The 25997-nt window shown below is 33.1% G+C and overlaps 1 protein-coding gene across 1 annotated transcript; it reads right to left on the reverse strand.

Moving 5' to 3' along the window:
- Positions 1–19: 19 nt before the first annotated feature.
- On the reverse strand, positions 20–17869 carry zdhhc13 (zDHHC palmitoyltransferase 13). The gene is made up of 17 exons (XM_073837344.1): positions 17738–17869; positions 16789–17003; positions 14939–15061; positions 13236–13313; positions 12870–13014; positions 12707–12771; positions 11265–11427; positions 9205–9330; positions 8178–8311; positions 6435–6535; positions 6142–6266; positions 4595–4657; positions 4268–4361; positions 4086–4169; positions 3586–3743; positions 1002–1099; positions 20–931 (listed from the first exon to the last, which is right to left on the reverse strand). The coding sequence occupies exons 1-17, from the start codon at positions 17759–17761 to the stop codon at positions 787–789; spliced, it is 1941 nt and encodes a 646-aa protein (XP_073693445.1). The 5' UTR covers positions 17762–17869; the 3' UTR covers positions 20–786.
- Positions 17870–25997: the final 8128 nt, after the last annotated feature.

Consider the following 25997-nt stretch of genomic DNA (forward strand, 5'->3'; position numbering starts at 1 on the left):
AAACACTCTGACCAGCAAATTACAAAAGTCATCTGATTTATTCCAAAGCAAAGAGCAGGATTCAAGAACAGCACTTTTCCCCTATGACACACTGCGTAATAAAGTATAATGAACAGAACTGAGAGCTGCAGTAGAGAGCAAGCTGATGCTATCAGACAAGGCCCTTTGCAACACAGTGGTTATTAAAAGGCATAAATAAAAGATCAACTGCCTTTGTGTAACAAGATACTAATAGCTAATAAAATATATTAAATTATATGATTCGTCCTTTACGTATAATGCTATAAATGCTGTGTTTGTGATGCATCTGACCATAGCGTAAAGTCATTTCAAATGCATTTTGACTCGCTGAGGGATGTACGGTTCTCAAAACGGCAGGAAATCAAATTTTCAGGTGAACATTTTTTGAAAATCAATTTTTTTGTAGAAATAAAATTGCTCTGATTTACAAATCGTATAGTGGTCACTTCCTGGAAAAGGACTTGGAGTAAAAACCAAAACGTGATCTTACCGTACCTTACAAAATATTTTGTTCAAAATATATCAGTATGCTTATAAACATGTTTTCATCCTTATGTACAACGTAAGCTGTAAGGCAAAATCTAACCTGGAACGCACATCACGTATATATTTCGCTCAAATAGAAAAGGAAGGATGTTCTTGCAACGAGAACAAATGATTATCCAAATTAGCATTCAGTCTATTCTTCATTTCCATCATTTAAAAAGGCATTAAAATCAAACCGGGGACGTCCATCTCCCTGAGTGGGTGACTGTTCGCTGGGGGTCAAACGGCATCGGGACCGCTGAACATGGGATGGTCTCTGCTGAGACCCATGGGATGCTGTTGAGTCCAGTCCAGCACCATTGGCTTACAGAGACCGCAGCAACGCCACTGGAAGAAGTTCACCAGGTTCCTCACCACTCCAAGACTATGAGAGAAGAAACACAATTAAAAAATAGAAAGTGTTTTCAACTCTAAACTAGTGGAAACATTCTTACTTGAAAGGGTTTTGTCTGAGAGAGTAGGTTTGTGGGAGTTTTCTCTGTCTGTGCATCAGGTTGGCTCTCTCAGCCGTCGTCAGCCCGAGGAACGCAATCTGTGAGGAAACAAATCAAACTGTGAAGAGTGTGTTTTTGTATTTGTGTGAGAGCACACTACTGATCACTATTAACCTGTTCAAACTCCCGACAGGAAGTCAGGGCATTATGATGGTAATGTGAATTAATCATGTGAGAACACCTTGACAAATTCAACCTCCTGCTGAAACACTACAGACATAGAAGGTAATTATTTACACCTTTTAAAAGATTTACACAATTATTTTTGTATTATTTTAACCTACTTTTAAGCGTTGAAATTTAAACTTAAAAAAATAGATACATTTAAATACATTTTTAAAGTTTTAATTTTAACGTTTAAGTGGAAATTTAAAGTGTTGTAAAATTACAAGCATTATACTTTTAAAATATTACTACCATTAATCAATGTTATTTTAGTGTTATATATATATATATATATATATATATATATATATATATACACATTTTTATAGTATTTTTAAGTTTTAATTTTATTTTTCCATTTTTAAATTAATTCTAGTTTAAGTCATTTTATGTGCTTTTTTATTTTTAACTTTATTTTTAATTCAGCTTTAGTTCTAACTTTCATTTACTGTTTTTAATTAAAACCTGCTTTTAAGTAAGTTGACAATTAAACTTAAAAAACTATCAATTTAAATAAATTGTAAAAGTTTTCATTTAAACTTAAGTGAAAATTTAAGGTGAAGAAAAATGAATATTTTTTTACAAAATTACTAGCACTATACTTTTAAAATAATATTACCATGAATCAGTGTTGTTTAATGTTATACATACATATATATATATATATATACTACTGTAGTATTTTTCTATTTTTAATTTAATTCTAGTTTAAGTAATTTTATATGCTTTTTATTTTTAACTGTATTTTCAATTCAGCTTTAGTTCTAACTTTCATTTTTCATTACGTTTTTACTTAAAACCTGCTTTTAAGTTGAACATAAAAAACTATACATTTAAATGCATCTTAAAAGTAAAAAAAAAAATGTAAAAATATTTTTTTTTACAAAATTATAAGCACTATTCTTTTAAATAATAATATTACCATTAATCAGTGTTATTTTAGTGTTGTATATATTATGGGTGGGAATCTTCAGGCACTTCCGATCCGATTCTGAGAGTCATGATCCGATTCCAAAACGATTCTTGATGTACATTTTTCCCCCAATTAATTCTTCTGCTGTGCAAATACAACTTTACATTAAAAAAATAATAATAAAATAGCAGTTTCTATGCTTTTTGTTTATAGTTGGAAGCAGGTTACTTTTTAAAACAATTATTCAGAAATCGATTATTCAGAAATATTCAGAATTGATTCAGAATCGTTGAAGAAAGAATCGCGATGCATCAGAGAATCAATTTTTTCTCGCACCCCTGGTATATATACTACTATAATATTTTTAAGTTCTAATTTGCTTTTATTTTTCTATTTTTTTATTTAATTCAAGTTTAATCAATTTCATGTGTTTTTTTTTTAATATTTAGCTTGAATTTTTTGTCATTACTTAAAAATGATAAATGCTGCTTTGGCAACTAACTGAAATGAATACGTTTGAAACAATAAATAAATAAATAAATAAATAAAAGTTTTTTTTTTAAAAAGTTACTTTTTTGAATTAAGATTAAGATTTTATCTAATATTTATATTTTATTTCAGAATTACTTTATTTACCAACTTTTTAAAATTTTTATTTCATTTTTTTTTATTTCAAATTTATTTGAAAGATTTTTTTTGTTATTTTAAGTTACACTTATTAATAATTATTCATCATTTTAATATAATTTTGTACATTAGACCACTTTGTTCAAAGCTGCTGTTTTATTATGCAGTTACTTCCATAGTATTTTATTTATTTTTCCCCACTTTCAAAGTAAGTGGAGACCAGCTACTGTTATCCATATTCTTCAAAATATCTTCTTTTGTGTTCAGCACAAGGCAAAAAATAATAAAGGTTTGGGACAACATGTGAGTGAGTGAATTGTCCCTTTAATGACAATCAGCAGCATGTTTAGTTCTGTCACTTTAAGAGCTGCACGCATCTAATATACAGGCATGCATTCATTTTTCTCTCAACCGTTTCCTTTCACTTTAGACATAACCAACTGTGTTTATATGTAATCCTTGTGTGTTTTTGACAGTATTAGCAAATCAGACGCAAAAGATAGCTTAGTCCAGTAATCAGACGCTGTTTAAAAGGCTTTTAAAATACCGTTATTTAACCAGCAAGGCTTTAAAGCACATGCAAACAATGTACTTGTGTGATTGCGAATAAGCGCAGTGTTGTACAGTATATCGAGACAGAGGCACGCTGTAGCACGATACTATGATATTTTTTCAAAAGCAGATCGTGGAGACATTTGAATCGTCCACAATCAAAAATCATCATATCATACACCTCTATTTTTATGTCTTAATATATTTGGCCAGAAGTGCTGACATTATCTGGGATGTTTGACTGTTTATCATCATCATGTCACTCACCTGGTAGAGTTGTAACAAAAGCAAGATGGAGGCCCAGGAAGCATTTAAGAAAGCAAAGCAGAAGATGTAGAGCACCCAGGGAGAGCAGCTCGTCAGAGCACTCACTGCCCCCCAGACGCCTTCCTCTGTGTAGTGCAGTGGACAGTGTTTGGACCAGTCTACACAAACAGAAACAAACACACACACACACACAATAAAATGTATTACCGTTTACTTAACAATAAGCAACATAACTGTTTTCAGCATTGATAATAATAAGAAATGATTCTTGAAAAGCAAATCAGCATTTAAGAATGATTTCTGAAGAATCATGTGACACTGAAGACTGGAGTAATGATGCTGAAAATTCATTTTTTGTATATAATACATTTTAAATTGTAATAATATATTAAAAAAATATTCCACTGTTTGTATTTTTTGATCAAATAAATGCAGCCATGGTGAGCATAAGAGACAAACTTTTGATTGGTAGTGCGCACTTGAGTTTAGTGTTGACTTACACAGGATGCTGCCATAGAAGATCCATATGCAGAGGATGTTCAGAGCAACCAGGAAAAGCACAAAGTATGGGTGATTTCTGGCCCCTGTAAAAAGAGGTTAGCATGAGTGACTCGTAATGAGAGCAAAAAAATAAGAGAGAAGCAAGTCTATGCATTAAAACATCCTAGTTTGTGCATGTTACCTATGCAGCCATTGATCCAAATAGAGTGGTGGTCCTGTTTAGCGACACAGGCGTTGCAGGAAAAGCAGTGGTTTGCTCTCATTGGCTTCCTCATCTGCAAAACAAGGTTTTTAAGAGCTATAGAAAACTTTGAAGAATGTTTACAGTATAGGTTTCTCTCAGTACTATGGTAAAACCGTGGTTTGGCGGTTAGTGTACATGATTTGATTCATTCGGTCAAATTATTTGTGGAGGTAACAAGTTTGAATTTATCTTTTATCATTTTCCAATCCGGTTTCTACTCATCATTTGCCCTCATCTTGTCAGTGAAAAGAAATAATAACTTACCATACATGAAGTACAAAATATCCTGGGATCCAGACAGCCTGCCTCTGCCAGAACCACGATATTCTAACAAAGAGACGAAATGAATCCATTAAAGCAGCCCAAAATGCAAAAGACTAGAAAGAGTGTCAGAACCTAAAGGAATCATTAGGTTAAACAACACAACAATCTCTTTAAATTTAAATGGCCAGAAAAAATCAGAACATGCTGATTGCAACAAGCACAAATGAGGAGCTATATATATATATATATATATATATATATATATATATATATATATATTTATATATGTGTGTGTGTGTGGTGTGTAAAAAATGTATATATATATAATATATATATGTAAAAAAAGAAATAGAAAATATTTAAATGTTTATATTTAAATGTACATTTTTTAGTTATTTATTTAAAAAAATATAAATGAAAATCAGCACTGCAAATATGTATGAATCAGTTTTTGTTGTATTGATTTTAATTTAAGCTATGTTATTTATCCATATTTATACATCTATTTTATCCAAAATAAACCAAAAATAGTAATATTGTAAAATATTTTTACCATTTAAAATACCTGTTTTCTATTTGAATATATTTTAAAATGTAATTTATTCCTGTGATCAAAGCTGGATTTTCAGCATCATTACTCCAGTCTTCCGTGTCACATGATCCTTTAGAAATCATTCTAATATGCTGATATAAACTTTTTTTTTTTATCATTATTATTCTCAAATAAAATAGTTTAGCATTAAAAAGCTTGGAGTCAGTAAAATGTATTTATTTATTTAAATAATTTTATTTTTTCAATACTTTTATTTAGTAAGGATGCTTAAAATTGATCAAAAGTGAGGATAAAGACGTTTATAATGTTACAAAAGATTTCGATTTGCTGTTCTTCTTAACTTTCTATTCATCAAAGAAAGCAGAAAAAAACTCTACTCAGCTGTTCTCAACATAATAATAATAATAATGTTTTTGAGCAACAAATCAGAATATTACAAGGATTTCTGAAGGATCATGTGATTGGGGTAATGATGCTAAAAATTCAGCTTTGAAATCACAGGAATAAATTACATTTTAAAATATATTCAAATAGAAAACAGTTATTTTAAATAGTAAATATATTTTAAAAATTTACTGTTTTTGCTGTACTTTGAATCAAATAAATGCTGGCTTGGTGAGCAGAAGAAACTTCTTTAAAAAAACATTAAAAATCTTACTGTTCAAAAACTATTGACTGGTAGTGTATATATATGAGAAAACAAAGCCTGTTTTTGGGACCACGTCATTTTTTTTCTTTTTCTTTTCACAAAATCAATTTAATGACTTTTTGTGCCTATTACATTCACCTCATATATCTCTAATATTATATAATCACTGCTACATGCAGTTTTAGTTACAGGTTTACAGTTTTCTAAAGTTGTTTAAAGTTATTACTTAAACCAGCAAAAATCTCACAGAAGCAGCATCCAGATCATCTAATCAGAATCTCACATGTATTTATTAATCAGACAGCAGTACCATGCCAGCCAATCACAGTCAGAGTCAGTTCTTACCTTCTTTTTCTCTTCCTCGGTTGCTTTGACAATGCCAGGGTCTGTCCTGCAGGAGCGGATGTAGTAATACAGTAAGGCTGTGATGTTAACCGTGAACAGCATCTGGACTGTAGCGCTTGGGTCATGTGAACGGTGCACGTTAAGGTCATTACAAACAACATGTACAACTGTAATAACTCTGGGTAGAAGATGTGGATGATATAAAAAAAAAAAAAAGCAATCATGGCTGATATAAACACTTCTGCATGAAAGTTACGATTAGTTTCATAAGTCTGGGTATTATACAAGGATATCAGGCAGAAACCACATGACCCAGGTGACCACCATCCAGAAAATAGAAGCCATGAGACCTGCGGAGGGCATCAAAGACTGGACTGCCACAGTCGCCAGCTGCCTACAGAAACAAACCACATGAACGGGACAGCATTGTTAGGACATCTGCAATAGTGGGAACAATAGCTCTTCTTTTATGTTTTAGGTTTTTGTTCTAAACTCTTATTGCGGCCCTCCCAGGCTAAACCAGCGGTTTTTAACCCTTGTCATGTGGAGAAGAGCAGTGGGTCTCTAGGACCAGGATTAAAAACCACTTGGCTAAACAGAGACGTTTTACTGAGCTTACAGCACCCTCATGAGGAGGTCAATATTACTGCACACTTAGTTAACCTGTTCATATATTTTTGGATCATCCTCAGTGTCTCATGATCCTTCAGAAATCATTCTAATACGCTGATTTATTATCAATGTTGAAAACAGCGCTGTGCTGCTCAATATTTTGTTGGAACCTGTGATACTTTTTATCAGAATTTTTTTACAAAATAAAAAGTTAAAAAGAACAGCATTTACTTTAAAATAGAAATCTTTTGTAACAATATAAACTAACATGTAAAAAGTTTGGGGTCAGTACATTTTTATTCTTTCTTTTTTTTTGAAAGAAATTAATACTTTTATTCAGCAAGAATGTGTGAATGCTGTTGAATAGATTTTTATTTTGAATAAACGCTGCTCTTTCAAACTTTTTATTCATATAAGAATCCTAAAAAAAAAAAAAAAAAAAAACGGTTTCCAAAAAAAATAAAAATATTAAGCAGCACAAGAGTTTCCAACATCGATAATAAAAGTAATAAATCAAAAAAGCATATTAGAATGATTTCTTGAAGGTTCATGTGACACTGAAGACTGCAGTGATGCCTGATGAAAATTCAGCTTTGCATCATGGGAATAAATTATATTTTAAAATATATTAAAAAAGAAAAACATTATTTTAACTGTAATAACATTTCACAATATTACTGCTTTTTCTGTATTTTTGATCAAGCAAATATATATGAATAATATAATACATAATTAAATATATAATTTCTTTTTAGATCACTGCAATGATCCTTACATATACCAAACTAATAAAAATTTGTTTCTTAGTGCAATATGGTAATACAGTTTGCAGCATATATTATATTTCCTATGTTATATTAAACATAAAACATGTGACCCTGGACCACAAAACCAGTCTTAAGTAGCACTGGTATATTTGTAGCAATAGCCAAAATATATTTTGAGTCAAATTTATAAATTTTATGCCAAAAATCATTAGGATATTAAGTAAAGATCATGTTCCACAAAGATATTTTGGAAATTTCCTACCATAAATATAACAAAACTTAATTTTTGATTAGTAATATGCATAGGTAAGAACTTCATTTGGACAACTTTTAAGGTAATTTTTTGAATTTTTAGATTTTTTGCACCCCCAAATTTCAGATTTTCAAACAGCTGTATCTCCAAATACCAAATATTGTCCTATCCTAACAAACCATACATCAATGTAAAGCTTATTATTCAGCTTTCAGATTATGTATAAATCTCAATTTAAAAAATTGACCCTTATGACTGTTTTTTTTCTCTTTAGACATCCAAACTGTCCCATTGTATACAATGTAACAATTTTGTTGTAACAAGGTACTGGTAGTGGATATTGTAGCAACAGGGTTTTTTAAATCCATATGTATGATACGTGTTTGTTGATGCTCAAAGGGCACCTTGAAGTGAGGTTGATCACAGCTATGGTGCAGGCCAGCAGCAGACCCTTCAGTAACCAGGACTCCGTCTTCATGTCTAAAATGGAACCGATGGCTCCGACCACAACAACGCTGAGCACACACAGCAGACAGACCTGAAACACACAGTCACACACACACACCATCACACACTCTGAATAATGAAGTCTTTTCAACTGCGATGAAAAATCAGGGTTACAGCAAAGGAATGTGGGTCAGAGAATAAGTGGAATGTTATTTTCTTGTTTAATAAAAGCCTAAAAATGGAGAATTCTCCAGGGCCAAACACACATTATGTGAGAAATTGGCTGCTTTTGTTTCTGAAAGCTTAATTCAAGGTTAAATGCAGCCCTGGGATTTCAAGTACTTGCCTCACATCTGCCTTAATAAGGTTAGTGAGAGCAGTGTGTGTGTGTGTGTGTGTGTGTGTGTGTGTTTACTGGGCTGGAACAGTTGTTACAAATTCAACCAATAAAATTAGGATTCATATGCAATAAAACATCATTTTTACTACTAAACTTTCTCATTTTCTTAAGGAAATGTGATTGTTTTTTGTTGTTTACTCATTTTTTATATATATTTATTTACCTACTTTTGACATAAAATCACATTAGACATGTCAAATAATAAAAACACAAGTACATAAATTTACTATTATTATTATACAATTATGTTATTAGATTTAATTTTTATTACTATTATTATTTATTATTACTATTTTCATATTATTAGAGATCATATTCTCTAATCCACATTCTAAATAATTCTATATAATATATAAATTCTATATAATTGTTATTTATTTATGTGATTGATTGATTAATTCATATGCATTGCACAAATGCATTTAATATAACATTATGTTAAATTAGAAGTTTATTCAAATTGAAAATACCTAAATAATCTGAATAATACTCCAGATTTTACTGCATTAAATCTACATTACAAAGGCCAACAAGTTCAGCTTAGAAAACAAAGTTTAGCGGAGTATGTCTGAGCATGAGTGTACCTTGTATCTGTTGAGCAGTTTGAGGCACGTGGAGCTGGCTTTCATTCGTTCGGTCTTCACCACACCGAGCATGTGAATGAGCAGAGGGCTGTGCACCTGGTGCGCCAGGTCAATAGGAGTGTGACCCTGAAAATAACACAAAAACATCAGTAGAAAGAACACAAAGTAAAGCTCAACTTTCAAACTGAATGTCAAAGTGAGTGAAGCTCTGGAGCTTTGGAGCCAGTTATACAGCAAAGGAGAAACTCTACTCTTTTGTTCTGCCGGTTTTTAACTGCATCATTTCGGCTGTGGATTTTGCAACTGGACATGTAATAACAAGCAATAAGATGTTTAAAATTTAAGTGGAATGAAGGTTAGCACTTTCAGAAAGTACACAGGTTTTGAGGCCAGACTGCTGTCATTACATCACGAACATGAACAAATCCAGGGCCTAAAACTAACTTTTTGCCACACCTGCCAATGGCCGACGACGTGAGAAAATTCACTCTTTTTGCAAAAACAGGCAGTTACTTTAATTATATGCATTTATGGTGTAATTACTACATTTTCAAGTCAGTCCATGTTCATATTTAGTGCAAACAATGAGCTGTCACTTTAATTCAGAGCGTCCAGCACAGCAAAAGTGCACTGCATCCTATGCATTCCATACCATCCATAATATACTATTCTATACTATATGTGCATACTATCCATCCATACCATCCATGATAGTAGTAATTTTCAATACCATTTAGGGCAAATAGGGTGGATAGTATGCACATTGGGACGATGATCTCATCTTTGGAAAAGATTATTTTATTCGCTTACGTCAGAAACAGCGAATCTCTTTAAAAACTGACTGTTGTTCATATAACAATGCATTTGGCAAAAGTGTTACCTGCCAACTGGCGACTAGCACGGTTACATCATTTTAATTATTGAAATTATTTAATTTTAGGCCCTGCATAAAACTAATGATGACTCTATTTACTTTATTAATAATTGTCTCTGGTCTTACTATGCACAGTTTTCATAATTTTCATAATCTTTAATGAATCATCTAAACGTAATAAAATTCTCCTTTGAAATGAGTTTTCTTCTGATGTAAGCAAGGTTGTAGTATAGTATGGAAGCCAGTTTCCACCACTGAATAAAAAATAAAAGAATAAAATAAAAAAATAAAAATTCCCTCAGAACTGTGACATAAACTAGCAATTGCAAGTTAGAATTGCGGGATAAAAACTCGCACTTCTGACTTATTTTTCTCAGAATTCTGACTTTTTTCTTGCATTTGTGAGTTTATATCTCGTAATTCTGACTTCTTTTCTTACAATGCTGACTTTTTTTCACAACTGTGATATAAACTTGCAATTGCAAGTCAGAATTGCGAGTTTTTATCTCTCGTAATTCTGAATTAATTTCTTGCAAAGCTGACTTTTTTTTCTTGCAACTGTGATATAAACTCGCACTTGCAACTCAGAATTGCGGGATAAAAACTCGCAATTCTGACTTTTTTTTCACAGAATTCTGACTTTTTTCTTGCTTTTGTGAGTTTATATCTCGGAATTCTTACTTTTCTCACAATGCCGACTTTTTTTCACAACTGTGATATAAACTGTGATGTAAACTCGCAATTGCAGAATCAGAATTGAAGGATAAAAACTTTTCAAAATTCTGACTTTTTTTCCTCTGAATTCTGACTTTTTTCCTCACAACTGTGATTTAATTGCAAGTTTTTATCCCACGATTCTGACTTGCAATTGCGAGTTTACAGCCCTCTGCTTATTCACATGCTAGCAATTGCAAGTCAGAATCGCAGAAACGTTTTTTTTTTTTTTTTAATTGTGAGATATAAACTCACAATTCTGAATTACCTTGCAATTCTGACTTTATTTCTCAGAATTGTGACTTTACTTTTCAGAATTGCGCGTTAAATCACACAGTTCCGAAAAACTGCAAGTTGCAATTGCAAAAAAAATTGTCAGAATTGTGAAGAAGTCGTACAGATTTGGAATGACATGAGGGAGAATAAACGATGACGATGGAGTGTCTCTTTAAGAGCATCTGTGCCCACTTACATTGGCATTCTCCAGATCGACGCTGGCTCCAGCCTCCAACAGGATGTGGACAGCATCAACGTTGCCAGCCAGCACAGCACAGTGTAGAGGTGAGTTTCTGTTCACTTTATCAACCGCATTCACTGAAGCGTTGCACTTTATCAGGAAGTTTGTGGGCTCAGGTCTGTGTTTTAGAAAACCAAAACGACAAGGTGTGAAAAAACAGAAATAACAGGGCAGGAAACCACAGGCTACAAGATGACTCAAATCGAACAAACTTTACGATATCTGAGTTACATGTCTGTGATACAAAGCTGAATGTTCAGCATCATTACTCCAGTCTTTAGTGTCACATTATCCTTCAGAAAACAGCTATGGTGCTTAATATTTTTGTAGAAACAATTTTTTATCTGAAACAGAAATCATTTTTTACTTGTCTATACCGTCACTTTTGATCAATTTAATCCATCTTTGCTGAATAAAATCATTGAGTTCTTTAAGGCAAAACACTGCAGGTGAACAGGGTAAAAAAATTAACTAATAGTTATCACCTTACTTACAAAGTTGATTGATTACATTGATAATTGCAAAATTTTTTAAACATGTTAGGTTTAAATATGCAAATAAGGCATTATTTATTCAAATGTGCGCTAATTTGCATACATTTCTAGTACAAAAATCTTCAAAAGTCAAAAGTTTTTACAGAGGGAAGTTTGGGCATCTCATTTCATCACGCCATAATTCCAAAAAAACTAAGAACAGACAGTAAACACTATTTTTTTTTACCATTTCTTGGGGAATAAAATGTATAAAATCAAGCAAATCATATATGAACAAATCCCTTCAAACCTTCAGGATATAGACAGGAATAAAAATATAACGTTTGGTGTGTGCAAGTGTTACTGAAGTGGACATTTACGGTTCAGTTTAGAAGAAAAAACTCATTTTGAGAAAACAGCCTTTAAAATATGCATTGTAATTGAAATCTATTGACACAAATAGATAAAGTGCTATAAAAGAAATACTTAACAGTGTTTTTTGAATGTTTTCTATCCACTACTCTAAAAAAACACTTTATGAAAAACCAAAAAGCCCAAAATCTCAAACTTGACAGGTGCTTGATAGGAAGAAATTTTAAATAGAAATGTTAATATGTTCTTCTATGTATTTTTCTGCATATATTTGATCAATTTTTGTAAGTATAACAACAACCTGTCCAGGGACTGCGGGTGGAAATTAGCATTTTTGCTATAACCTGGCACATGACATCTCTTCTTATCTTAGACTAATGTTGTTTGTGCACTGTCCCTGATTAAATAAATAAAGAGAAAATATATTTAATATAATTTCTACATATGATAAATATAAAATACAGTTCGATAGTTACTTAAACAAATAATAATTGCCAGATGTAGTAACATTTTTTTACTTCAGACCCTGATTGAACTGATTGGTCATCTTACCCGATGATTTTTTGTGCTGCCAGCATCAGTGGAGTCTGTCCATTAATGTCTGGTGAATCCACTTCCTACAAAAACACAAGAACAAGAAAAGTATTCAACTGCATTACTCAGTATTCAAACCCTCTGTCGTTATTTAAAATGTCACTTTGTGTTTGTGTCACACCTGTCCTTTGGCCATAAGGTACGCAGCGATGGGCATATGCTGAAAGAGCACAGCCAGATGGAGACCCCGATACCCTTCACCATCTGCTAATGATGGATCGGCTCCATATCGCATCAGCTGAATGACCATAGACAAATGACCCTGTCTGTTCAGAGGTGACCAGAAACAACATCAGCAGATATAAAACACTGTCAAGTGGCACTTGCAAGCAAATGCTGCTAGAAGCAACATTTTTCAAAGCCATGTGTTTCGGTGATTTTAACGGATGTATAACCACAGATGTCAGTTTTTCGAGTTCATTACATTTACTTGGACAAGCTCGACTATGTCATTGAAAATGTATTGCTGTATGTATCTGAAGCGTACCGTATGGCCCAGTGGAGTGGTGTTGAATTCAGATCACCGCCTAGTTGGTCTATGACGGCACCTTTAGATATGTAGTATCTATGAAACACAGCAAAAAAAATGAGAACAGGTTTAATAATTAGTGTTGTAAATGTTTAATAGTTATGTACACTTGAAGCCAAAAGTTAGATTTTTTTTCTTTTTAAAGAAGTCTCTTCTGCTCACCAAGGCTGCATTTAGTTTATGAAAAACACAATAAAAACAGTAATATTGTGAAACATTATTACAGTTTAAAATAACTGATTTCTATTTGAATATACACTACCAGTCATTATGTTTAATGTTTTTTCAAAAAATGTCTTCTGCTCACCAAGCCTGCATTTATTTGATCCAAAATACAGCAAAAGCAGTAAAATTGTGAAATATTTTTATTGTTTAAAATGTCTGCTTTCTATTTGAATATATTTTAAAATGTAATTTATTCCTGTGATCAGAGCTGAATTTTTAGCATCATTACTCCAGTCTTCAGTGTCACATGATACTTCAGAAATCATTCTAATATGCTGTTCAAAGAAACATTTTTATTATTATTATTAACAATATTTAAAACAGTTGAGTGTGTTTTTTTTAGGATTCTTTGATAAATAGAAAGATCCAAAGATCAGCATTTATCTGAAATAAAAAGCTTTTGTAACATTATACACTATAGCATTCAAAAGCTTGGATTCATTATATTTTTTTAATAGAAATTAATATTTTTATTTAGCAAGGATGCTTTAATTTGATCGAAAGTGATGATAAAGACATTTATAATAATAGAGATTTCTATTGCAGATAAATGCTGTTCTTCTGAACTTTCTATTCATCAAAGAAACCTGAAAAAAACTGATAAAATAAAACAAATAATAATATTAAATGTTTTTGAGCAGCAAATCAGAATATAATAATGATTTCGAAGGATCATGTGACTGGAGTAATGATGCTAAAAATTCAGCTTTGAAATCACAGGAATAAATTACATTTTAAAATATATTCAAATAGAAAACAGTTGTTTTAAATAGTAAAAATATTTCAAAATGTTACTGTTGTTGCTGTACATTGGATCAAATAAATGCAGGCTTGGTGAGCAGAAGAGACTTATTTAAAAAACATAAAAAAACGTACTGTTGTACTCTTAAAATGTAATTTATTCCTGTGATAGCAAACTGAATTTTAATTTAACTGAATGCTTAATATTTTTATGGAAACTGTGATACACTACCATGCAAAGGTTCAGAAAAGATGCAATACATTTATCAAAAATAACAGTAAAGACATTTATAATTACAAAAAATCCTATTTTACAAATAAATGCTGTTCAAGTTTTTTTTTCACCCAAAAATCCTTAAAGGTAATATGGTATCCACAAAAATAATAAGAAGAACTGATAATAATTGTGCACAAAATCAGATATTACAACGTTTTTTGAAGGATCATGTGACACTGAAGACTAGAGTAATGATACAAAAAATTCAGCTTTACATCACAGGAATAAATTACATATTAAAATATGTTCAAACAGAAAACTATTTAAAATTGTATTAATATTTCACAGTATTACTGTTTTTCCTGTATTTCTGATCAAATAAATACAGCCATGGTAAGCATAAGAGATCATTTCAAAAATCTTAAATATTCCAAACTTATAACTCAACAAAAGAAACATACAAAGAGACAAATCTTACTTGACAATATCTGCTCGATTATTGATGGAGGCCCAATGGAGCAGTGTAACATTCTCTTTGTCAGGCTGCCTAACGTCATAACCGGCCTCGATAAGTTCTTTACACCTCTCAAGAGCACCAAACCTATGATTTGAAACAGATTAAAACAAATAAGGGAAAGTTGTTAATTTTTGCATCAGGATTGACTTGATTGAACATGTATACCCACATACAATGCAGGCTTTCTGCATGAGCAAGTGATAAAAAGATCTGCATCGTCTAATGGAAATTAACTATTTGAGCTGTGTGAAGCATACAGATATGGCCGTCGCTCGAGTTAATAGAAAGCCAGATATTACAACAGCACAATAGCACCCTGTATTTGTATTTCACATAACTCCTGTTTGTCTGCTTCTATACAATAGGAAGATGAATAATCTGTGTACACACTCACTACTGAACAGCTAGATCTGAGAGGACGATTAAGAACAATTGTGACCCAGGGACACAAAACCAGTCTTCAGTATCACGGGTGTATCTGCAGCAATAGCCAACAATACATTGTATGGGTCAAAATTATAGATTTTTTTTAATGCCAAAAATCATTACAATATTAAATAAAGATCACGCTCCATGAAGACATTTTATACATTTCCTACTGTAAATATATCAAAACTTATTTTTGATTAGTAATATGAATTGCTAAGAACTTTTAAAGGTGATTTTCTCAATATTTAGATTTTTTTGCATCCTCAGATTCTAGATTTTCAAATAGTTGTATCTTGGCCACATATTTCCCTATCCTAACAAACCTTACATCAATGGAGCGCTTATTTAGCTTTCAGATGATGTGTAAATTAAAAAAAAAAAAAAAAAAAAGACCCTTATGCCTGGTTTTGTGGTCCAGGGTCACATATGAAGTATTTACTGAATGCAATGAAAAACTCTCAATAACACTTTTCGGAAGATAAAGAGTTTCAACTGTCTGTTAAGTACATTTCATGTAATTCAATACAAAAAATCTTAAAAATAGGCTACCATTCAAAAGTTGAGCGGTCAGTATGATTTTTTTTTTTATATATAATGTTTTATATATACACTACCAGTCAATAGTTTTTGAACAGTAAGATTTTTAATGTTTTTTTTTTAAAGAAGTCTCTTCTGCTCACCAAGCCTGCATTTATTTGATTCAAAGTACAGCAAAAACAGTCAAATTTTTAAATATTTTTACTTTTCAAAATAACTGTTTTCTGCTTGAATATATTATAAAATGTAATTTATTCCTGTGATTTCAAAACTGATTTTTAGCATCATTACTCCAGTCACATGATCCTTCAGAAATCATTCTAATATTATGATTTTTTATTATGTTGAAAACAGTCGAGTAGAATTTTTTTCAAGTTTCTTTAATGAATAGAAAGAACTGCATTTAGAATGATTTCTGAAGGATCATGTGACACTGAAGACTGGAGTAATGATGCTGAAAATGTAGCTTTGATGAGAGGAATAAATACATTTTAAAATACATTCAAATAGAAAATACTTATTTGAAACAGTAAATATATTTCAAAATTCTACTATTTTTGCTATACTTTGAATCAAATAAATGCAGGCTTGGTGACTTCTTTATAAAACATTAAAATCTTTTTACTTTTGACTAATATTTTTTTAGGGGTGAAATGAGACCTGAACATCATTTTCGTGACATTTACGCTTAAACTAATTCCTACAATCACAGAAATACTTTCAGTATTCAGCTGTGACAAACTCTCCAGGGCTTTTTAATAACATCACCAGCAGCTAAACATTCCTCTCTGATTATTAAGTGTAATCCCATTGTGTTTATTGCACGTCAAGGGAATAAGTCTCACTGTGTTGCTTTGACAATATCCCAGGAACTGCTGTCCTCTGGGTGTGAGGCCTTCCTCGGCTGCTGTGTCGAATCAAGAGGTCCCGGGACCAGCTGGCCGTGAAAGCCGCCAGGCATGAAACCACCACCAAATCCAGGTCCCCCATGACCATGACCGTGGGAGTGGCCTCCACCATGTCCATGACAACTGTCCCCCATGTGACCGTGGGAGTGGCACTGTAAAAAATTACAACATGGGTTATTTTCTGGTTGTAATTTTAACGTACAGCAAACTGGTTTGATAATTAACAAATTAGATTTGATTAATCAAAGTCCACACCTCCACTGACGGGAAAAAGCTAACTTATTACGAGAAATAGTAATTGCAAGTGGCTGTCAAGGCTGGTCATGTGATGTCAACATGGCAGTGCCCATGAGGAAGACCCTCTCCATTTGAAATGAAACAGGTTTTTGTAGAAGGCTAAGAGGTCTGGGGTCTTCATGACAAATTATAATTAAGTATTTAATAATTAAATATTTTAACGTAATACTTCCTACATTAGCAAACAATACTGAGTGCACATTTAAATAAAAAACTGAAATTTGGTTAAATTCAAAACATGTTGCTAGTAAACAACTAGTTTGTTTTCTTCTCGTGATGGTTTAAACTTTGATTATGCTGATTTAACCTCCCAATTATATGAAAACTGCAGCTGACCATAACCATTTTCAATATTTAGCCCGCGTTTATTATTAGTCATTGCTAATTAAAAGCTATACTTATGACAGGGCTTCTAATCTAATAATTACACGTCTAAAATTTACAATGCGACTTGAATAGCTGATCGATCAGCACGTACACACGTAGACACAGGTGATCAGTTAGCAATCGATGCTAACTTAGCTTAACCGCTCGTATGAATGCGTTTAACGACGGAGCAACAGAGAATATAAAACATGTTTTCTCTTACTCCGTCTCCTTCTGACCAGTCCATCACTTCTGTGTGAGGTTATCCGTGATTGATCCTGAAGAATTTACGCTGACAGAGAGTGAAGTCGGGCGTGCGTTCGGCGCATCTTCAACTTCCTGGATACGAGTGACAAATCCTGCGCTCTGATTGGCCGCTTTGTCTCAGTGACGTTGCTTTGCTTCACCTTTTTTGCATTTCCTTTCCTACAAGAGCGCATTCCTGTCTGCAGTCAGGGACTGGAGTCAGTGTATGTTAGAAATGTCGATTATCATCACATCACGTTTGCCATGTACCAGTTAAACATGCTGTTCCGGTTCAGTTTGCGAAACATCGTCAAAGCCAAAAGCATGAGGGTGCAAAAAATTCGAAATGTTAAGAAAATCGCCTTTAAAGTTCTTAGCAATGCATATTACTAATTAGAAATATAGTTTTGATATATTTACGGTAGGAAATTTACAAAAATATCTTTATGGAACATGATCTTTACTTAATAGCCTAATGATTTTTGACATTATAATTGAAATATCGACCATTCTGACTCATATTTTGGCTATTGCTACATATTTACCTGTGCTACTTAAAGGAGTAGTTCACTTTCAGAACAAACATTTACAAATAATGTAATCACCCCGTTGTCATCCAAGATGTTCATGTCTTTCTTTCTTCAGTTGTAAGGAAATTATGTTTTAATAGATCCTAATAAACATTTAAGATTTGAAGAATTGCTTTGCAAATGTGTTCTTTGGTTGTGGGACAGCATTTTCACACCAATTCTGTATAATGGCCCATATCCAGTATAACTGTTGCAGGGCATAGATGTGATTTTGCGGGACAATGTGGGACACGTGTAAGACAGATAGATTTTCCACTGTTATGCTATGTAAATACTGATTTACATCCATTATCATGTGCGCTTATTTGTGTTTCTGAGCGTGCACGAGAAAGCGTATCTGTTTGTGAATCCACCTACGAAAGAATAAAATTTGTGATCGTACATTTTGATTTGCCATCGAGTTACAATAATGTGCTCTAACGCCACCGAAACCGCCTCAAACTAACTAGTTAAATACGAATTAAGTCAAATCTGAAGCGTTTTAATTGGTTAAAATGAATGGAGAATATCGTGTTTTTCTGTGTGCGCTCGACCATTTCCGTCATTGGCGCTAGAGGTGATCTTTTGCTGCAAAAAGAATAAATAAAAAGCTTTCTTAAAGGAGTAGTTCAGTTTCAGAACAAAAAAATACAGATAATGTACTTACCCCCTTGTCATCCAAGATGTTCATGTCTTTCTTTCTTCAGTTGTAAAGAAATTGTCTTTTGAGTAAAACAGTTCAGGATTTCTCTCCATATAGTGGACTTCTATGGTGCCCCCGAGTTTGAACTTCCAAAATGCAGTTTAAATGCAGCTTCAAAGAGCTCTAAATGATCCCAGCCAAGGAAGAATAGTCTTATGTAGCGAAACGATTGATTATTTTCTAAAAAAACATTTACAACTTATATACTTTTTAATCTCTACACAGAGTACACACACAGGGCTAGACGAGATGAGCATTTGAGGTTAAAAAGTATATAAATTGTAATTTTTTTTAGAAAATAACCCATCGTTTTGCTAGATAAGACCCTTCTTTCCTTGGCTGGGATCGTTTAGAGCCCTTTGAAGCTGCATTTTGGAAGTTCAAACTTGGGGGCACCATAGAAGTCCATTATATAGAGATAAATCCTGATTTGTTTTACTCAAAAAACATAATTTCTTTATGACTGAAGAAAGAAAGGCATAAACATCTTGGATGACAAGGGGGTGAATACATTATCTGTACACTTTTGTTCTGAAAGTGAACTACTCCTTTAAAAATGCAAAAGAACGCATGCGTGTTCTCTCACCATGATCATTAAAAAGTACTCAATATGCGACCTGCGGGACAAGGGCCGGGTGAAAATGCTGTGCACAAAGCACATACACATATATTTGCCTACACTTTACATACGTGTCACTCTGCATTTGCATTTGTCGTTGTTAAAGAAAAAAATGTAAATACAAGATTTATAGTTTTATCTTTTGTTGCTTAATCAAATCAAATATCACAACATTTTTGATAATTAATTAGCCCCTAAGTAACTGATCTTTCCTGAGATCATATAACCCGCAACAGGAGTCTGAAGTACTTACAATGCTATTTTTGAACAAATGCATAGATTATAAGGTGTGGAACACAAACATACAGTTTGTAAATTAATAAACAGCTTTATTTTAAGGCGAGACACTGCAGGTGAATAGGGTAAAAAATGTAACTAATACTTATCACCTTACTTGCCCAGGTAATTGATTACATTGATAATTGCAAACATTTCTTGCATTACAACTTTTTAAAAATGTTGGTTTTAAATAGGCAAATGAGGCATTATTTAATTAAACATGCGCTAATTTGCATACATTTCTAGTACAAAAATCTAAACACATTCTTGTTTAATTTTTTTGGACATATTAGAGTCAAATGTTTTTACAGAGGGGATTTTGGGAATCTCATTTTGTCACTCCATAATTCAGAAAAAAACTTAGAACAGACAGAAAACAACGTATTTATTTATTTACCATTTTTTGGGAAATAAAATGTTGTATAAAATCAAGAAAAGTATATACGAACAAATCCCTCTGTACAAATCTTCAGGATATAGACAGGAATAAAAATGTAAAGTTTGGTGTGTGTAAGTGCTGCTGAAGTGTTGATTTATGGCTCGGTGTTGAAGAAAAAATCTCATTTTGAGAAAAACCCTTTAAAAATATGTATTGTAATTGAAATCTATTGACACAAATAGATAAAGTGCTATAAAAGAAACACTTAACAGTGTCTTTTGGGTGTTTTCTTTACACTAGTCTGAGAAAAAAAAAAAAAAAAAAACACTTTATGAAACACCAAAAAGCCCAAAATCTCAAACTTGAAGGTGAATGAAAAATTGTTTTTGCCTGCAGTTTTTCTCCTTAAAGAGTGTATAGTGATCACCAGATGGCAGCATTTCCTATAAGTTAATAACGGAAGCTCCTCAGCCAGGAAAAACCCTCATAGCATTTTGTTGCCAGTACAGAACTATTGATCATGTTGCCACAGATCAATCAAAGCCTGAAGAGATCCATCACCTCACACTCCTGTGAATTACTGTCTCCAAACCACACTCAACTGGATCTGAACCAGTAACAGAGATATCACATCTATCTATCTATCTATCTATCTATCTATCTATCTATCTATCTATCTATCTATCTATCTAGCAATGATATTTAAATTGAAAAATCTAATTTGAACACTGAATGAACTGTTGAATTATAGGCGTCTTTAGAAACCTGTTTATGAGCTTGACATCGTACCTAGAGTAAGAATAGTAGTCACTCTACATATATACAGCTCATTAATACCTATGGGAGACCAACAGTTTATTAGCATAATTAATTTAATCAGCAGGGGCTCCGTGTAATCTCTCTCTTTTTTATTCCAGGGCTGAGAGAACATAATTACATTGACGAGATTGATGTATTTACATTGTTCTCTAGCCTCATTAACGGTAATGTATGCGACCCAGCGCTCAAAACCATTGTGAAATATCTCTGAAGTCAAGGCCTCTTTTGTCATAAAGGAAATATGTATTATGGATTTATGAGGGCCTTAGGAGAGCAGCCGTACTGAAATGACAAAACACACAAGTATGGATGACATCGATGTGGCTACTCGCAAATCGTGTGCTGTAACAAAACCATATTCGTTTTCCGCAGCAGACATATTCCTTTTCTAATCCTCACAAAACCAGCACAGTTCATGTAATCTCATTAGTATGTAATGGCAGTACAGAGGGGTTAAAGATGTCTGTAGGCATGATGCTGAGCTTTTGTCTCCATCTGTCTCGTGTGTGTTTAGGGCTCTTACAAGAGCATATCGCGCGGAGGACATCATGAACTAATGAGCTGAAAAATAGTAGGCCGCCACACTTTGAACTTGTATCTATACCTGTATTCCATCACACATTTCATTTTAGGCTTAAATATATTTATTAGACGCTGTTTCAAATCGTGATCTTGTGTTATATAAAAAAGACACTTGGCTGTCGGGGATTTGCTTTTTATTTATGAGAGGCTCATGTAAACAAACAAACCAATGAACAAACGAATACACGCGCATTCACACGAAACGATCCGTCTCGGTTTAGTGTTTGTGTGCATCTGTATCCTCGATGCCTGATGTATCATCCCTCTTCATTCATACTTCACCATAATCAGCCCGGTGATCCATTTTATGTGGAATAGAGTTTTGTGTGGGCTGTGCTGGTTTGATAAAAGGGGACACACATAACTCTGGGCAATTTGCCCAGACATCAAAATCAATATTTGAAGGCCATTTGCTATGGACTTGAAAATAAAGAATGTCAAGGCCTCCCAAAGCTGCAATAAGCTTTCAAGTGATTTTTTTCCCCCCTCCACCAAGTTCTTCTCAAGTTCAAACGCTTTTTTTTGTTGTTAGGTTAAAAAAATGTTGATGTTCTTGATAATTCATGCACTCATTAACACAACATAGGATAAACTTATTATCATATTCGCACATGGGGAGTCAAGATTACCTCAAGACCAAACTAATCCATACTGAATCTATGGAAATTCTTTGTTTTTTTAGCATTTTGTGTAGTTGAACGCTTTCCAACAATGACTGTATGATTTTGAGATCCATCTTTTCACACTGAGGACAACTGAGGGACTCATATGCAACTATTACAGAAGGTTCAAATGCTCACTGATGCTTCAGAAGGAAAAACAATGCATTAAGAGCCTTTTTGAATTTGAAAATCACCATTTGGTCTTCTGGGAAACGTAAGTATCTTCTGTAGCATCTAAAGAGCAGTACTAAATAAAAAAAATAAGATATTTAGGCAAAATAAGAAAAATGCACACATTCTCATGCCGTTCAAAAGTTTTCACCCCCGGCTCTTAATGTATTGTGTTTCCTTCTAAAGTCCCTCAGTTGTCTTTTAGTGTGAAAAGATGGATCTCAAAATCATACAGTCATTGTTGGAAAGGGTTCAAATACACAAAATGCTACAAAAAAAATAAATAAATAAAAAATAAAAAATATGTGTAACCTAAAGGATTTTTCTGAAGAACAGCGGGCAGTTTAACTGTTCAGGACAAACAAGGGACTCATGAACAACTATCACTAAATAAAACAAAAAACAGCTGTGGATCATTCAGGTAAGAACACGGTATTAAGAATCAAGTGTATTTAAACTTTTGAAAGGGGACATTTTTATAAATTTAACTATTATTATCTCTTGTGGACTATATGTAGACGTCTTTTATGTGAAATATCTTATTCAAAGATAAGTTGTTTTATAGTTTTATAGATACGCAAGTACAGTACACACAAAAAATAAAAATTCAAAACACAAATATACTTGTTTACTATAGTTCATAATAAAAAATAAATGGACCCAATGTAATTTTTATTTTAATAATTGTTTTGTAAATTGTAATTAACTATTTCTTTCTAATGGAAGCTTTACGAAAACAAATATAGATGATTTTTTAAATACATATATATATACTCTATAGACAAAATTATTTATTAATTTCAACTAAAGAAATATTTGTATACATATTTTTCCATTTGGCAAGTTTGTTTATTAGGTAATGTTACTGGCCTCAGTTAAAAGTTTAAAGGGGTCATCGGATGCCCATTTTCCACAAGTTGATATGATTCTTTAGGGTCTTAATGAGAAGTCTATAACATACTTTGATTAACATTTCTCAATGGTAGTGTTAAAAACACTCTTTTTACCTTGTCAAAATCAGCCCTGTTTAGAGCAAGCTATTCTGTTCCGTGTTCCTTTAAATGCTAATGAGCTCTGCTCACCCCGCCCCTCTCTGCCGTGGGACGATGAGCCTTAATTTTTACTTTAGCCACACTTAGCTGCGAAACCTGCTAATCAACACATTTTTAACAAAGGCCATTTGCAAAGATGCATAAAAAACCCTTATACTCACTTCTGCTGTGAGTGAAGCTGCATCACAAATGATTCGCACAAACATAGACGCATATGTAGATCGGGATCGGCGCTTTCATTTAAAAACGAAAGTAACGTTAATCCTCTGCGTCTTCAGCGGCTCAGATGTCGGAAGTAAATGACAACTGCTATGTTCATTATTACATCCAACAACGGAACACCTCAATCGCTCAATCGGAGACATCTTCCCCTGCACCTGAGTCACACAATGGCGATCGGAGTCGGACTGTTTCAGCTCAGTGAGGGCGGGTCTAAGGTAAGGTGCTCATGTCAATCAACTATCATGGGATATTACTTTTAAAGATTAAAAAAATACCACTGGGTGGATTTTTATCATTGTAGGGTGGTTGTTGTTTACACAAATTGCCAACACACATTAATGTTCAAACAACATGTAAAAGTGAGTTTTGCATCCAACGACCCCTTTAAAAGATATCCTTGTTTTTATGCGTTCACTCCTTCACTGTAAGACAATAGGATTTTTTCCAAGTTGGTTTATTATTATAAGTCTAATTATTTAGGAAAGTAAGACTACACATTTCCTCGACAATTTTGATGCAGAATGCCTTAGACTAAACTGCGATGCTTCAGAATACGTCTTTGTTCTGAACCTAAACCCCAAACACTTCTAATAAGAACCACATCCAGCTGAATGTTAAATGAATGAATGTATACCATCAGCATTCACCGCTATCCAGACATGCTTGTGAGGAGAAGGGCAGTAAAGCTCATTCATCAATCCATTAAAGAAGGTAGTATTCCCTGGTATTTCAGCATGTCCGTCAAGAAGACATCAACTCCCAGAGGACGACCGCTCTCTCTCTCTTCACTGGGGAAGGAGCCCTTGACTCTTAAAGGTTCCAGTATGCCAAAAATTACTATTGACATTTCAATTTGGGCTAGATTTTTCAGTCCAGCCCCCACAACCTCCCACCCTCCTCCACACCCCCAGAGAAAGGAAGGAAATTTACATCTGAATAAGCCAGACAAAACACGAAAAGACATTTGCGTGTGCGCCACTTTGGGCCGTCCATTCATCTGCTGCAATCTCTGACTGTCAGTGTCAGAAATATTGATGCCTAAGCATCACTACGCTTTGGTAAGTCTGTTATGCTATTCCTGTCATAAAACTGTATATTTTTCACATATGGGACCCTGGACCACAAAACCAGTCATTAGGGTCAATTTGAAACTGAGATTTACATGAATAAATAAGCTTCCCATGTATGGTTTTTTACAATAGGATAATATTTGGGCGAGATACAGCTATTTGAAAATCTGGAATCTGAGGGTGCAAAAAAAATCTATATATTGTAAATATATAAAATCACCTTTAAAGTTGTTCAAATGAAGCTCTTAGCAATACATATTACTTATCAAAAATTAAGTTTTTGTAGGAAATTCACTAAATATCTTCATGGAACATGATCTTTACTTAATATTCTAATGATTTTTGGCATAAAAGAAAAATGTATAATTTTCTGTTTTTTTGGTCCAGTGTCATATATGTGGAAAAGCACTGTAAAATGCATTGTAAAAGCCTATATCTGGTCAAGTCAACATGATATATCTTTGTCGAAAGGATCAGATTAGTGAAGCTAAAAGAAAGAAAAGAAATCCCCCAGTACACTAAAATGACATTTCTGCCAATATTTATCCCAGTATTGATTTGAAGTACAAGTGAGAGTGTTTTCTGAGGTTTTTGGGAGAAAGACATGCAAATAGTCTGCTATGAGACCTCTTTGGTCAGAGAGATGTTAGCTAAGATGACAAAAAGAAACTTTGATATTTGGGTGAAATGTCACATTAACAGTTTTGAAATTGCAAGGCAAGGCATAGAGGATAGAGTTGAGAGGGATATATAGGCTTTGATTTGGTAGCTTTAAGAATGGAAATTAGATTTAGTCATTTAGCAGATGCTGTTATTGAAAGCGACTTACAAATGAGGAACATCACAAGAAATCAATAAAAGAAAGAACATCATGTGAGTTTGGAATAAATTACGACTGACGTTTGGATGAACGCTATTTTGTGATCTGACTTGATTTTAAAGGGACAGTTCATCCAAAAATGAAATTCTGTCATTGATTACTCACCCTCGTGTTGTTCCAAACCTATAAGACCTTTGTTCATCTTCGAAACACAACTTAAGACAATTAAGAAATCCGAAAGCTTTCTGAACAATGCATAGACAGCAATGCAACTATCACGTTCAAGGCCT

This window comes from Garra rufa, chromosome 3 (genome assembly GCF_049309525.1).
Source record: "Garra rufa chromosome 3, GarRuf1.0, whole genome shotgun sequence".
Classification (NCBI taxonomy): Eukaryota; Metazoa; Chordata; class Actinopteri; order Cypriniformes; family Cyprinidae; genus Garra; species Garra rufa.

Excerpts from the sequence above, each read along its gene's own strand:
- zdhhc13 (XM_073837344.1), bottom strand. The coding sequence starts at position 17,761 with ATGGACTGGTCAGAAGGAGACGGA. Across the intron at positions 13,314-14,938 it reads AATCGAGCAGATATTGTCAA|ATACTACATATCTAAAGGTG; the intron begins GTAAGATTTGTC and ends TGTGTTTCATAG. Across the intron at positions 4,362-4,594 it reads TATTTTGTACTTCATGTATG|ATGAGGAAGCCAATGAGAGC; the intron begins GTAAGTTATTAT and ends CTTGTTTTGCAG.